The sequence below is a fragment of the Rhagoletis pomonella genome, unplaced genomic scaffold, assembly GCF_013731165.1.
Source record: "Rhagoletis pomonella isolate Grant_MI unplaced genomic scaffold, Rhpom_1.0 Rhpom_scaffold_00007, whole genome shotgun sequence".
NCBI classification, from domain to species: domain Eukaryota; kingdom Metazoa; phylum Arthropoda; class Insecta; order Diptera; family Tephritidae; genus Rhagoletis; species Rhagoletis pomonella.
This window is the reverse complement of record NW_023458561.1, coordinates 36,762,766-36,774,731: the sequence shown is the minus strand read 5'-3', so window position 1 is coordinate 36,774,731 and position 11,966 is coordinate 36,762,766. Positions and strand designations below refer to the sequence as shown.

The following is an 11,966-nucleotide window of genomic DNA, read 5'->3' as shown; positions in this document are numbered from 1 at the left end:
TTTTTTTCTTGATTGTATTTGTAATAACAGCCGCTGTTGCCATCATAATAGAGACCATATTCCTGAGATAAATTAAATAGGAATAACGAAACAAAGATAATTTGGAAAATATTTGTTTTTTTTTAATTTTCCATTACCGCATTATAATAGTAGCCAGTCTTTTGATCATAATACAGCCCAGAGGTGGGCTCATAGACAAAGCCATTCAAATTCTGTGCCTGTTCGGCTGCCTGACGTATTTCATCAACAAAACTGTCAACAGTACCGGCATTATCTACTAAATAGAAATTAAAAAATATAAGATAAATATAAAGTTACACAATAACTGAGTTGTTCCTAATACTACTGTAAACGGCTAATGCATCACACTGTCATTGCCCGTGAAGAAAGGTTATTGCAAATGTTAGTTTCTTCTGCACCTCAACCGTGTTATGTACCTACAATGGCATGTACGTATTCCGCATACATTTAGTATCTTCATAAACATATGTCTGTATAAATGCAACTAGCATTATCTTTATTGGTACTAATGTCAACATTACAAATTTATATCGCAAAACTAATAAAAAGGGGTGCATCAAAAAACCGAGCAAAGCACTTTACAAGTGTTAGGTCTTAGTGAGGGTATTTGATATCCGGGGGATGAAATTTCACTGCCAATAGTTTGCCACTGCATTTGATTGTTTGCATTTAGAAGAAAGTAAATAAAAAACGGTAATGGAGACGCCAATACCGGCGATTACAACGACATGTGATGCATTTGTTTTGAGGCTTCTTATCAGCGATTTCAGTTGTCTTCTAGGTTTTTTTTTTTTTTTGGAAACTAAGCTTTTTATTTGCACAGAGGATGCTTTCCAATTATAATGTAAAACTAATAGTTTTTCTAATCAAAATTTGAGATACTTAATTATATAGTGTGAGAGGGGCAGGTACATATGTAAACTAGCATGTACATACAGTGTGTGTTTGAATTTATGAACGAGGCTAAACATTCAAGATGCAATGGAAAATTGTAAAGGGAAATCCATACATACATATATACATATGTATATGTTTGTCTGTACAGTGTGTGAAATGTGAAAGTGATGAAATCAAAACTTAATTCCAACTGGTCGGGTTGTTGTTGTTGTAGCAGCATACAAGTTCCCCAAAGGATTTTTGGGGAGTGTTGCTGGAGTGACAGTCCTTGGCCAGATATAAATCTGGGTCGTTCCGGTTACGTAGACCCGACTGTCGTGGGAACGTTCGGTTCGTAGAGCTAAGCTTACTGTCATGGAATAACAAAAAAAGTAGTGCCAAATCGCTTTGGAGGTTACAGCACCAATTAAAAAGACAGTAAGAACTTTCCCACGACATTCGGGTATACGTAACCGAAATGACCCAGATTTCTAACTGGCCAAAGACTGTCATTCCAGCATCATTCCCCAAAAATTCTTTGGACGTTTTATATGCTTTTACAACAACAACAACAAGCCAATAATGATTGTCATTCCCACGACAGTCGGGTCTACACAGGAACGTAATTCTTAAAACTAAAACAATAATTCTCAAAACTAAAACAATATCAGTGCAAATGCAATATTCATAGAATGTGTCGTAATTTCAATATTTTTCTCACGATTTCAATGCTTGCAACAGAAAAAGGCCCACTGTGGCTGAGAAAACAGATTTTTCAAACGCTTGCTGGTAATAAAAGTTGATTTCTTATCAATTAGATTTGTGCACAAAGTCTTAAAACAGCTTTTTTGCACTAACTGAAAATAATATGGGCAGTTCCAGACTTTTTAAGCGTACCCATTTAGAATATTTGCAACCGCCTAGCTTGCAAGTTGCTGGCAGTGGTGAAAAGGCTTAGCTCCGCATATTTTTAAGTAATCACTGTGAAAAATAGTAATACTTAAAATAAAATAAATTTAAAAAAATGCAAGATCAACATTTAAAAGACTTCCTTAAAGAGTTCAATATCAGCGACTCACAAATACAGGAATTGTACAAACGTTTCACACTCGAAATACGCAAAGGTCTCTCAAAGGCGACACAAAAACAAGCCGATACGAAATGTTTTATGACTTATGTGCAAGACTTGCCAAGCGGCGATGAGAAGGGTGATTTTTTAGCTTTGGATTTGGGAGGCACAAATTTTCGCGTTTTACGCGTGTCACTAAAGGGACATCATGAAGCTGAAATCGATTTTAAGGTGTATGCTGTGCCCAAAGAAATTATGACGGGACTGGGCACACAACTCTTCGATCACATTGCTAATTGTTTGGCAGAATTTGTTAATGAATATTCACTGGGCGATCAACATTTGCCGTTGGGTTTCACATTTTCATTTCCCTGCATACAGTTGGGCTTAACGAAAGGTCTGCTAGTGCGTTGGACAAAGGGCTTTCAGTGCGCAGGTGTGGAAAACGAGGATGTGGTTAGTTTGTTGAAAGAAGCTATAGCGCGGCGTGGTGATTTAGTGATCGAGGTAATGGCTATTTTGAATGATGCAACTGGCACGCTAATGTCCTGCGCTCATCGTAATCCCGAATGTCGCATTGGTGTTATTATTGGGACCGGTTGTAATGCCTGCTATGTGGAGCGTGTGGAAAATGCTGATTTACTAGAGCCAGAGCACAAAGTTGATAAAACTCATATACTAGTGAATACGGAATGGGGCGCTTTTGGGGAAAGCGGGCAACTAGAATTCGTGCGCACAGACTACGATCGGAAAGTTGATAAATCGTCGCTGAATGCGGATACACAGCTGTTTGAGAAAATGATTTCAGGTTGGTAGTACATACATCAAGGCGAGGGGAAGGTAATTAATTACCAAGGCAATACTGATAATTGTGTTTTCTTTTGCTTAGTCTTGCATAAATTGCACCACCGAAGAAACTTGTCTAATAGTTAGTATTTTTGCAGGCATGTACCTGGGCGAGCTCGTGCGGCTGGTATTGCACGATGCCATACAAGCAAATTTAATATTTGTGCGCAGCAGTGACAAGAAAAAGTTTACTAATGCTTTAGCCGAGAGAGTAGGCTGCTTTGAAACGCGTTTTATATCGGAAATTGAAAATGATAGCTTTCCAGACTTTCAACAAACACGCATCATACTCAAAGAAATATTTGGATTGGAAAGGGCCTCAGTAGAAGATTGTCAAAAGCTCCGATATATTTGCGAGTGCATTTCAAAGCGTGCAGCCAAATTGGTGGCAGTCGGTTTAAGTGGTCTAATCAACAAAATAGGTGAACCACATGTAGTGGTTGGTGTAGACGGCACCGTTTATCGGTGTCATCCTCATTTTGACAAATATATGCGTGATGCTATGCGGAAATTGGTAAGTCCGAAAATAACTTTTGACCTAATGCTTTCCGAGGATGGTTCTGGCAGAGGTGCAGCGTTGGTGGCAGCAGTGGCCAGCAAAAATTAAAATAATACACATAAATAAATCTATACAAATTTATATATAGTACTTTGTGAAATATAGGGAAATGTTAATAAAAAATACTGCAAATGCGCACCTTCTTCTGTTTGTTTACTAACTTCCAGCGATGACGTTGGGTTTTCAACCTTATCACTTGTAGCAGCAGCAGCAACCGTTTTTTCAGTGTCGCAGTTGGCTTTAATTTGCTCGCCTTTGAGTTGTTTTAGCTAGTAAATAAAAAAATATAGGTCATGTGTTTTAGTTTGATTTTTAATAACATACCAATTCTTTATATTTATCTTTATATTTCTTGATTTTTTTGTCTTTTTTTAGAAGCAGCTCATGAAGTTCTGAAATGTAACCGCACATATCTTCAGGCCTCATATCTGCTATTTCGCTGGTTTGTTTTGTAACAAATTTCACACTGCTATGTTTAGCACATTTTTTATGACTTTCTGAATCACTATCCGACATTTTTCAATAAGTTTGCACGGATTTGCTATTAAATAAAACTAATTGAAAGAAAATATATATCTCTACGCTTTTTTTCACAAAACAGATGTTTGCCGAAGAAACTCGATAACGACTAGGGATGCCTAAAACTTTCGAGTGAATACGGGTATCGATAATCCAGATAGTTCACTTATGCTATGACCACACCGGAGCTTAACCACTATTTAAAGCTGTTGAATTGCTCATGATCCAAACCCACACGATCTGCCAAAATGGAGCAAAAGAAAAACTAATTTTTTGGCTGACGTTTGTAATTTCAACGCCATGTCATTTCTATGAAATTAACCAGAAGTAAACTACGTATATGAGGCAGAAGCTTTAAGAAAAAATTAAAGCGACCAATTTATTATTTCTGTAGGTCTTTTTGCAACAAACTACCAAAAATTGTTATCGAAAACCGCTAAAAAATTACTAAAACAAACCACCGCCACAAAGCAATCGGCCGGTCGGTGGCAAACTACACAACGGCAGTGTGGTCGGCAGGACCAGCGATATACAGTCGAGAAACCTACAAACATGGCAGAATGCAGCCCTACGCACGGCTATAGGATGTCGTTTCATATCATTCGAGCAAGCCAGATGCTGGCGGTGAAAGGGCACACCATGTTGCTATCGAAGCAGTTCCTCGTAGGATGTCACCGAGGAAATCACCCCAACAACGCCCTGCTTCGAAATTATCCGATAATTTGAAAAATTAAATATTTAAAACCAAATGTTCGGAAACGCATCATCAAACAAATTTTTGTCGAATAACTGCAAACAAATTGACGTTCGGGAATGCATCATCAAAAAATTTTTTTCGAATAACGGATGACGAAAAAAAAATTTTCAGGTGCCCCTTACGAGTTAATTTCCAACCCTTTCCGAACTTTCCCAAGCCACGACGAAAAACCTGTGCTTTCCCGCCATCTGCGGGTCATTATCGCATTCTCTTTTGTGTTTTCTCTTTGCTTCCCCACGCGTCAAGTTTTATTGAATTCAAGTCCTCGGATCTTTAAATGGGAAGCAACGAAAAGATCAAAAGAGAACAAGAAAACTTGAAACGAATTGACGGTACGGAGGTATCTGTACTCTTCCCCTCTTTCCCTGCAAAAATCGCGACTACTCCATGCATGCGTGTAAAGAGTACTCCCTAAGGACCAAGGAGTACCCCAAAATTAACCACAATTCATATAAAAAATATGGTCCAATTAACATTGCGATGTCCTAGGGCAAGACCATATACTCCATCCCCGCATTACATCAGAGTAGCACAAAACTACTCCAACATAATAACAATGGCATTGTTGCTATATTTTTTCGTTTGTACACGTTTGTGTTCTTCACTTCTCAAATACTTTTTCGAAATTAATAAAAACCAAGACAAAAATTAAAAATTATATGTTGCCTCTGACGGTATTCGAACCCGAACATGCTGGGAGCTAAGAACTAACAGCGAGCATCTCTACACGTTCAGCTACAGCCAGACATGCAAATGCGCTTTCAAATGCTCAACTTCAATCACGTTTCGTTAAAACACGAGCAGTGATCGGATAACAAACAATAAGCTAGCGCAGAGACACCAGTTGGTCCGCTACAGCATGACAGAGGAACACTTTTGTAAGTACTCCAATTTACCACAAATAGACTACATGATCCAACGATTTTTGCAGGGTTTCCCACCTCCTTCACCAGCGAACGAGCAGACTTGAAAGCAAGACTTGACGTGTCTGAAATGGGACTAAGCATGATTCAATAACGGTACTCATATACACGCGCAAGTTTCATATTTGGGCAATTGGGCAACTTTGCGCCATGTGTTTCATGAGGACAATTTTATATTTTATGCAATTTCCGACATTTAATTATTTCACTTTACTTAATTTATAAAGTTGAACAAATGAAACTCAAATTTGAGCAAATATTTATGTTTTACCGCAGTTATTTCGAAAAAGCGTTGAGCACAAACCAAAATGAATGTAAACAAAATAGATGATTGAGGATTGCACAGCACAATGCGCAAAGTTGCGCTACAAAATAGCCGCGAAACGGCGCGAGCGTGAGCGTGAACTTTCGCAAAGGCAAAGAATTCCATTTGTATTCATATGGACGCTCACACACATCTGTCAAACCTTGTCGTTCATATGCGAATGCTTTGCGTACGCACACAGTTGAGTGTGAGCTTGAAAAAAAGGCATATTATGCATTTTAAATTAGTTTTTATTCTATAATTCTGAAAGATATTTTAACTCTCTATTTTTTGATGTATCAACTATTCCAAAAAGTTAAGTAATAACGAAGATATTGGTCAAAATAAAAAGCTCACGCTTTGTCAAGAGGGAGCGAGAAAACTGTTTTTTGAGCAAACCTTTTATTATTGAATCATGGATTACAAGCTTGCGCAATCTCGACGGCGATTACATTTGTGGGTAAAAAGTATCGAAGCCGAATAAGAGGATAAAAGAGGATGTGAGATTAGTTAGTTATCTAAACCGTCTTAACCACAGTATATACAGTAATAAAAGTATGTTAACATATTAATATACAGCCTGATGCTTGTTGTTTGTTCTCCGGGAATTTGTTTCCCTCAAGAAAGAGATCCTCCAATAATTAACTTCCAGGGAGTAGCATTTTCCTCGAAAATTTGGGAGGAGGAAATTCGCACTTCGAAAGAATTTTTTTACACTTGTTTTACAGCTCAACTTCGCCATTTACGTAAAAAGTCCTTAAGGCATTTTTATTCATGATAGTACGAAAGGGAAATGAAAGAAAACTCCCAGGAAGTTTCCATTCAGAATCGCCCTAATAATCTCAATCAAATCTTTTTTTTCAAATCACCCCGTTTACACAGGCAAATCTCAAATTATTAGCCATCAAATTTGTTGTGGTAGTTATTCTCACATCTCAAGAAAAAGTTGCCTGTCCACCGTTATCACTATTGTTTGCTTTATTGCGCAATTTAAATTTATTTTAACTTCATTTGTATTAAAAATACCATTCGACTTGGTTAAAACAGAGAAACTTTTGTTGCTCATTTTCGGCAACTTCTCTTTTGGCTTTGCCCTTCGCGTTCGCACAGAGCAACTACTTTGTACACAACTGTTGTTGTCAGCTGTGAACCGCCAACTTGAGTTACTCAGACGAACGAGAGCACAAAGCGTGTGAACCGAGCACGAGCAACTCGGTACCTTTTATTTATTTATTTATTTAATCAAATGGAATAAATCCTTACTGACTATAAAACAAGAGAACTGACTATAAAACAAGAGACTGACAAACACAAACTTCGTGTTGCCGCAATAAAACTTTCTGTGTCTGAACCCAGACTTACAAACCTCTTTTCCTTGCCAGCGATTATTTTTTGTTTACTTTGACATAACTTAGGGTTTACACCGGACAATACTGTCATGACAATCCATGATGAGTGTTTTTGGGTTCCTTTCCACCTTGTTTTCCTTTATACAACTGTCTTCAAAGAACAACTGATAGCTGGCAATGCAGCGCATATTTCGAAAGTGTTGCCGCTACAATAACAACAACAACAAAGTGTTAGAGCATGTGGATTTTTCGTTTTTCGTAACGTAGCTACGCATACCAAATTTCGAAAAATTGGGTTCTAGAATAAGATAAAACTTTTTCTCATTGCGGAACAGACTGTATATAAGCTGACAGCTTGTTTCATCAAAATTCCTAGCGGGCACTTTATTCCATGCAACTCTGTGCCGGTTTATTTTCATTCTGTTTGAGCGGTCAAACATGCAATAAGTGAATTTTGCAAACCCTGCGAATTTCCTCGTTTTTGTAAACAATTAAAATAATATACGATTTGTTAGTACAGTTTAAGACAGCTTAAAACAGGGTTTTAATAGAGAAAACTTCAAATAATTTAGACTTCTGCGAAAGTGTGCTCAAATGGCGTGCAAAAACTGTTTGGTCATCCTCAGCTTGTTTGCACTTTGTAGCATTTCTGTTGCATTAAAATTGAACTACCCGCGTGTGTTGCTACCAATATTTAACAAAATATCAGTAAATTTTACTTTGGAAGTCATTGAAAAAGGATGTTTTAAGTGGTAAAAACCAGTTAACTTTGTAACAGGCAGCTGCAACAACGCGCCAAATCTAACCTCAACAACTGAATTTGTCTTGTCTCACACAGCTGCTGAATAATTAACTTGCAAATTAGCTAAAATTACTAATTTTTTCGTATTTATCTTATAGGTCATCATCCCGCCAAGATCTAATACTTGTCACACCACTCTATGAAGATGTGGAAAGCGAGTGCTCCTACCGTGCAACAGTGACTGTATTAACACGTGAAGCTCATCACAATGCTGCCATTGTGTTGGCCGAGGACGTCACCACTGGTGAAAATTTGCGTTGCGATGTTATACTTGATGTTATTGACAAATTAGGTGTACATACAACAACACGACAGCTCTTTCTAGAGGAAGCGCCGGAGACCTTTGAGCTGCGTGCGGAAGATTCGCAAGGCAATGAATTCACCACACTAGAAGGTATTGAGTTTAGTTGGGTGATCTCTTCTTTGAGCAGCCGTGGGGGTAATAAAAATTGGGCGCCGGCTTTGCGATTCCTTACCTTCAATGAAAGTCCTTATCACGTGGTGCCTCCGGCATTGGAAAAGTTTGAGGCACAGCGATTAAAAGGTTATATGGTGTTGTTAGAGGGCATCAACACAGGCACCGCTAAGGTATTCTCCTTGTTATGAGTTCTTTTACCGAACTTTAAGCAAGTTTTAACTATCCGATTTTCTCTTAGGTTACTATTAGTATTCCTTATCCTGAGTATAGTCATGTGCCAAAAATAGAGGTGTTTATAAACGTTTTGGCCAATATCATACTAGAACCTTCAGATGTGCATTTGCTGCCTGGTGATACAATCAACTTCCGCATATTGCAATTGAAAATGGGCAAACTACAGGAAATTTCTCTGAATGACCAATACTTCTTAGAAATCGAAGATAGTAAAGTCGCATCAATAAGCGGTAATAGCGCTAACGCCTTAAAACTTGGTAAAACCGTGGTAGTTTTGCGCGACCGAAATGCACCGTTTGACGAAGAAAATAGTCATCTAGATAGCGCGCTTGTAAAAGCTTCAACGCCCAGCGCGCGAGTGACCGTGGCTGAGCCTGTGCGTTTGGGTCTGAGCCTGTTGCCACACAATAATTGGATTACGGTAGAGGGCGAAAAGCATGAAATAGCATTGGATTTATACACACGGTATATTATATTTATATATATACAGTATCGGTCATATATATAGCACGCGATTTCAAAGTGTTATTGTGTGCCACTTATGTTTATTTATTTTTAAGAATTTTAAATTAAAATACAATTCTTTCTGTAACAAAATCCATATAAACCCAAGTTTAACAATTTGTAAAAAATTACAAAAAAGTGCCACAAATTTTCACCTAAATTTCAAACTTTTTTCTCGGAGGTGTTAGAGAATTTTTCTGAATGCACAGTTTTATAGCCTAATCAATTTTAGTCTGATAATGTGCAAGTTTCAAGCGGTTAAAAGTTACCGCTGATTTTTTAGAATTTTTTTCGCCAAAGGTGTTGCGGTTTTCTTCCACATACAAATAAATTGAGCTTATTTATTATATAAAAGCCAATGCGACAAAAAAAATTTAAAAAATTAACGGTTATTCGTAGCCACTTGAAATTTGCACATTATCGAACTAAACTTGCAGGGGCTCAAAAACTGTGTACTCAAAAAAGTTCAAACACTACCGAGAAAAAAGTTTGAAATTTGGGTGAAAATTTGTTGCACTTTTTTGTAGTTTTCTACAAATTGTTAAACTTGGGTATATATGAGGTTTGTCTGCGAATGAACTAAAATTTAATTGAAAATTCTAAAAAATAAATAAATGGCGTATGACCGATACTGTATGTATTAGTAAATTTATTTATTTTAAATATAAATATATGAATTATATTACCCTTGGCGTTTAGTGATGATCACAAGATTACACTAGGCTCACGTTTCTCCATGCAATCGGAGTTAGATGAGGTGCTCTTCTATATACTATCAAAAAACAAAAATGGTAGTCGCATATACGGCGAAGCTATGCGGGAGGGCGTTTCACCAGTTTATGGTTATTTCAAAGAAGTTAGTAACTGAACTATAAGTTTTATTCAAATGTTTTAAAGCTATTTATATTCCTTTTATTCAGCTCACAGCACAAGCTGAGTTGCAAATTTTTAGTGAATTATTACTTTCCCCGAACAAAGTTATACTTCCTTTCGATCCTAACGTTGTAAAGACACAAAAAATTCAATTTCATGCTCGGGGTGGTGATGGATCATTTACTTGGCACTCGCAAAATCAACGAAGTCTACATATTTCACAGACTGGACTCGTAAGCACAGTTATACGGCATTCGGAAAGCAAGCGCTCTCAAGGGGATATATTTGAAGAAGGTGCAATACTCACCACTCATGCTACCATTAGAGTGGCACTTACAAAGAATCCCAAAATTACTCGCCAGGCAGATATATATTTCTTGCCACCTAATAAATTGGAAATTATAAAACATAACTTTGAAACAGCTTTGAAAGATTATGTACGTCTACATGTCGCAATATATGCCTACGTCAATGAAACACTTGTGCCATTCACACGTTGCGAAAATCTTGTGTTTGATTATGAGTTTTCTAATCAGATCTTCCAAGTGGATTATAATGAACCAACAACTCAAATGCAGAATAATGCATGCCAAGTAGTGCATCTACGCAGCACTGCTGTAGGTCTTACTAATTTGCGCATCTCCTATAAATTCCAAGACAAAGTGCTTAAAGACGAGGTGACATTAAGCGTATTTGAACCACTGTTAGTTCTAAATCCCACCGAGAATGAAGTGATATTGCCTATAGGTTCCTCGCGCAATATCATTTACGCAAATGGTCCACAGAAAATGTTCACCTTGGAAAGCGATTTAACAAAATCATTGGCATACGACGGAGCCATTGCTGAGATCAGCGAATCAGCGGTTGGGTCACAGGAACCCATGCACGTCTTCAATGTCATGTGTCGTAAAATTGGCAAAACTACTTTCACATTCAATATTCACAATGCTTTGTTGACCTCCAACTTCCAACCCTACATTTCCACTGTTAGCACCACAGTTCATTGCGTTAAACCACGTTTCCTCAATCTTTATGCAACAGAACAGTTGCGGTCCTCTTGCCCAATGGAGGTGAAGAATTCATTGTTGCACATTAAAGAGCGTGATGACAAATTTGAAATCGAAATTGAGGTACAGGATTCAAAGAATCGCAAGCTGATGAATATTACTTCGCTGTTTATTGACTGGGAATTCACTGCTGGCGACGAGCGCTATCAAAACGATGCCATCATGCACTTTCGACGCACTGAAGAAGAGATTTTCGAGGGCGTGAGGTTACCTTCGCGTGATGTGCTCATAACCACCATAGCAGATGTGGCACAGAATTTCCGTATTAAGGGTGTAGTGACGCGCTATGATGGAACGGTGCTGAAAAAACACGACATTTACGCAGAAGAACCAAATTTTGGTGTAAAGAATGTATGTTGTAGCATTTTTCCATTGCCGTTCTTGATAACAGTAATAATTTAAAAATTTTCAGCCCAAAACCGGTGAAGTGCACACCCCTGTCATTGAGAATGAAATTCGTTTTATGGCTGTTAATAGCACACTGTTCCCTAGTGACCACGTCAGCATTTTTTTGGCTAAAAATCGTCGTGAACGCATACAAATTTCTCAGGGCAGTGGCTTCTATGAATTCGAATTATATGAACAAAACGTTGTAAGCGTTGAATATGATGCCAAAGAAAAGGAATTGGTGATCACTCCGCTGCGCGTGGGACATGTAAGTGAATTTATTTTAAGTGTTTGTATAGAAAGTTCCGGATATTTAAGGTATATTTTATGAAGGAAAAAGTTTTTACAAATTGAATAAATAGTCGGAATACATATATGAGAGATGAGGTATATATATTTTTCAGAGTTATTGAGGCATATTCTGGATTTCGTACGAATCGAAAATTTCAAATTATTGT

General features: G+C 37.6%; 3 protein-coding genes across 3 annotated transcripts in view; 2 read left to right on the top strand and 1 right to left on the bottom strand.

The window, feature by feature from the left end:
* LOC118742701 (angiogenic factor with G patch and FHA domains 1) overlaps nucleotides 1–4,102 on the bottom strand; it is a gene marked incomplete at its 3' end in the record, with an annotated part of 12,773 nt that extends 8,671 nt beyond the window's left edge. The window contains 4 exon segments of the mRNA XM_036474967.1: nucleotides 1–62; nucleotides 138–277; nucleotides 3,511–3,640; nucleotides 3,696–4,102. Of these exon segments, the coding sequence (XP_036330860.1) occupies nucleotides 1–62; nucleotides 138–277; nucleotides 3,511–3,640; nucleotides 3,696–3,887 (524 nt within the window).
* LOC118742702 (hexokinase type 2) lies at nucleotides 1,388–3,503 on the top strand. Its single transcript, XM_036474968.1, has 2 exons — nucleotides 1,388–2,774; nucleotides 2,911–3,503. Exons 1-2 carry the CDS (start codon nucleotides 1,922–1,924, stop codon nucleotides 3,417–3,419), a joined length of 1,362 nt encoding a protein of 453 aa, XP_036330861.1. The 5' UTR covers nucleotides 1,388–1,921; the 3' UTR covers nucleotides 3,420–3,503.
* Nucleotides 4,103–7,659: 3,557 nt separating the features above from the next.
* LOC118743796 (nuclear pore membrane glycoprotein 210) overlaps nucleotides 7,660–11,966 on the top strand; it is a 120,466-nt gene continuing 116,159 nt past the window's right edge. The window contains exons 1-6 of the mRNA XM_036476560.1: nucleotides 7,660–7,975; nucleotides 8,124–8,613; nucleotides 8,682–9,142; nucleotides 9,881–10,037; nucleotides 10,102–11,472; nucleotides 11,534–11,828. Of these exons, the coding sequence (XP_036332453.1) occupies nucleotides 7,818–7,975; nucleotides 8,124–8,613; nucleotides 8,682–9,142; nucleotides 9,881–10,037; nucleotides 10,102–11,472; nucleotides 11,534–11,828 (2,932 nt within the window). The 5' untranslated portion in view covers nucleotides 7,660–7,817. The remainder of the gene's footprint in view (nucleotides 7,976–8,123; nucleotides 8,614–8,681; nucleotides 9,143–9,880; nucleotides 10,038–10,101; nucleotides 11,473–11,533; nucleotides 11,829–11,966) is intronic.

What these genes read in the sequence shown, in the direction of transcription:
- LOC118742702 (XM_036474968.1), top strand. Translation starts at nt 1,922, where the DNA reads ATGCAAGATCAACATTTAAAAGACTTCCTTAAAGAGTTCAATATCAGC. An exon ending in GTTTGAGAAAATGATTTCAG is followed by an intron (nt 2,775 to 2,910) that starts GTTGGTAGTACA and finishes GTATTTTTGCAG; the next exon opens with GCATGTACCTGGGCGAGCTC.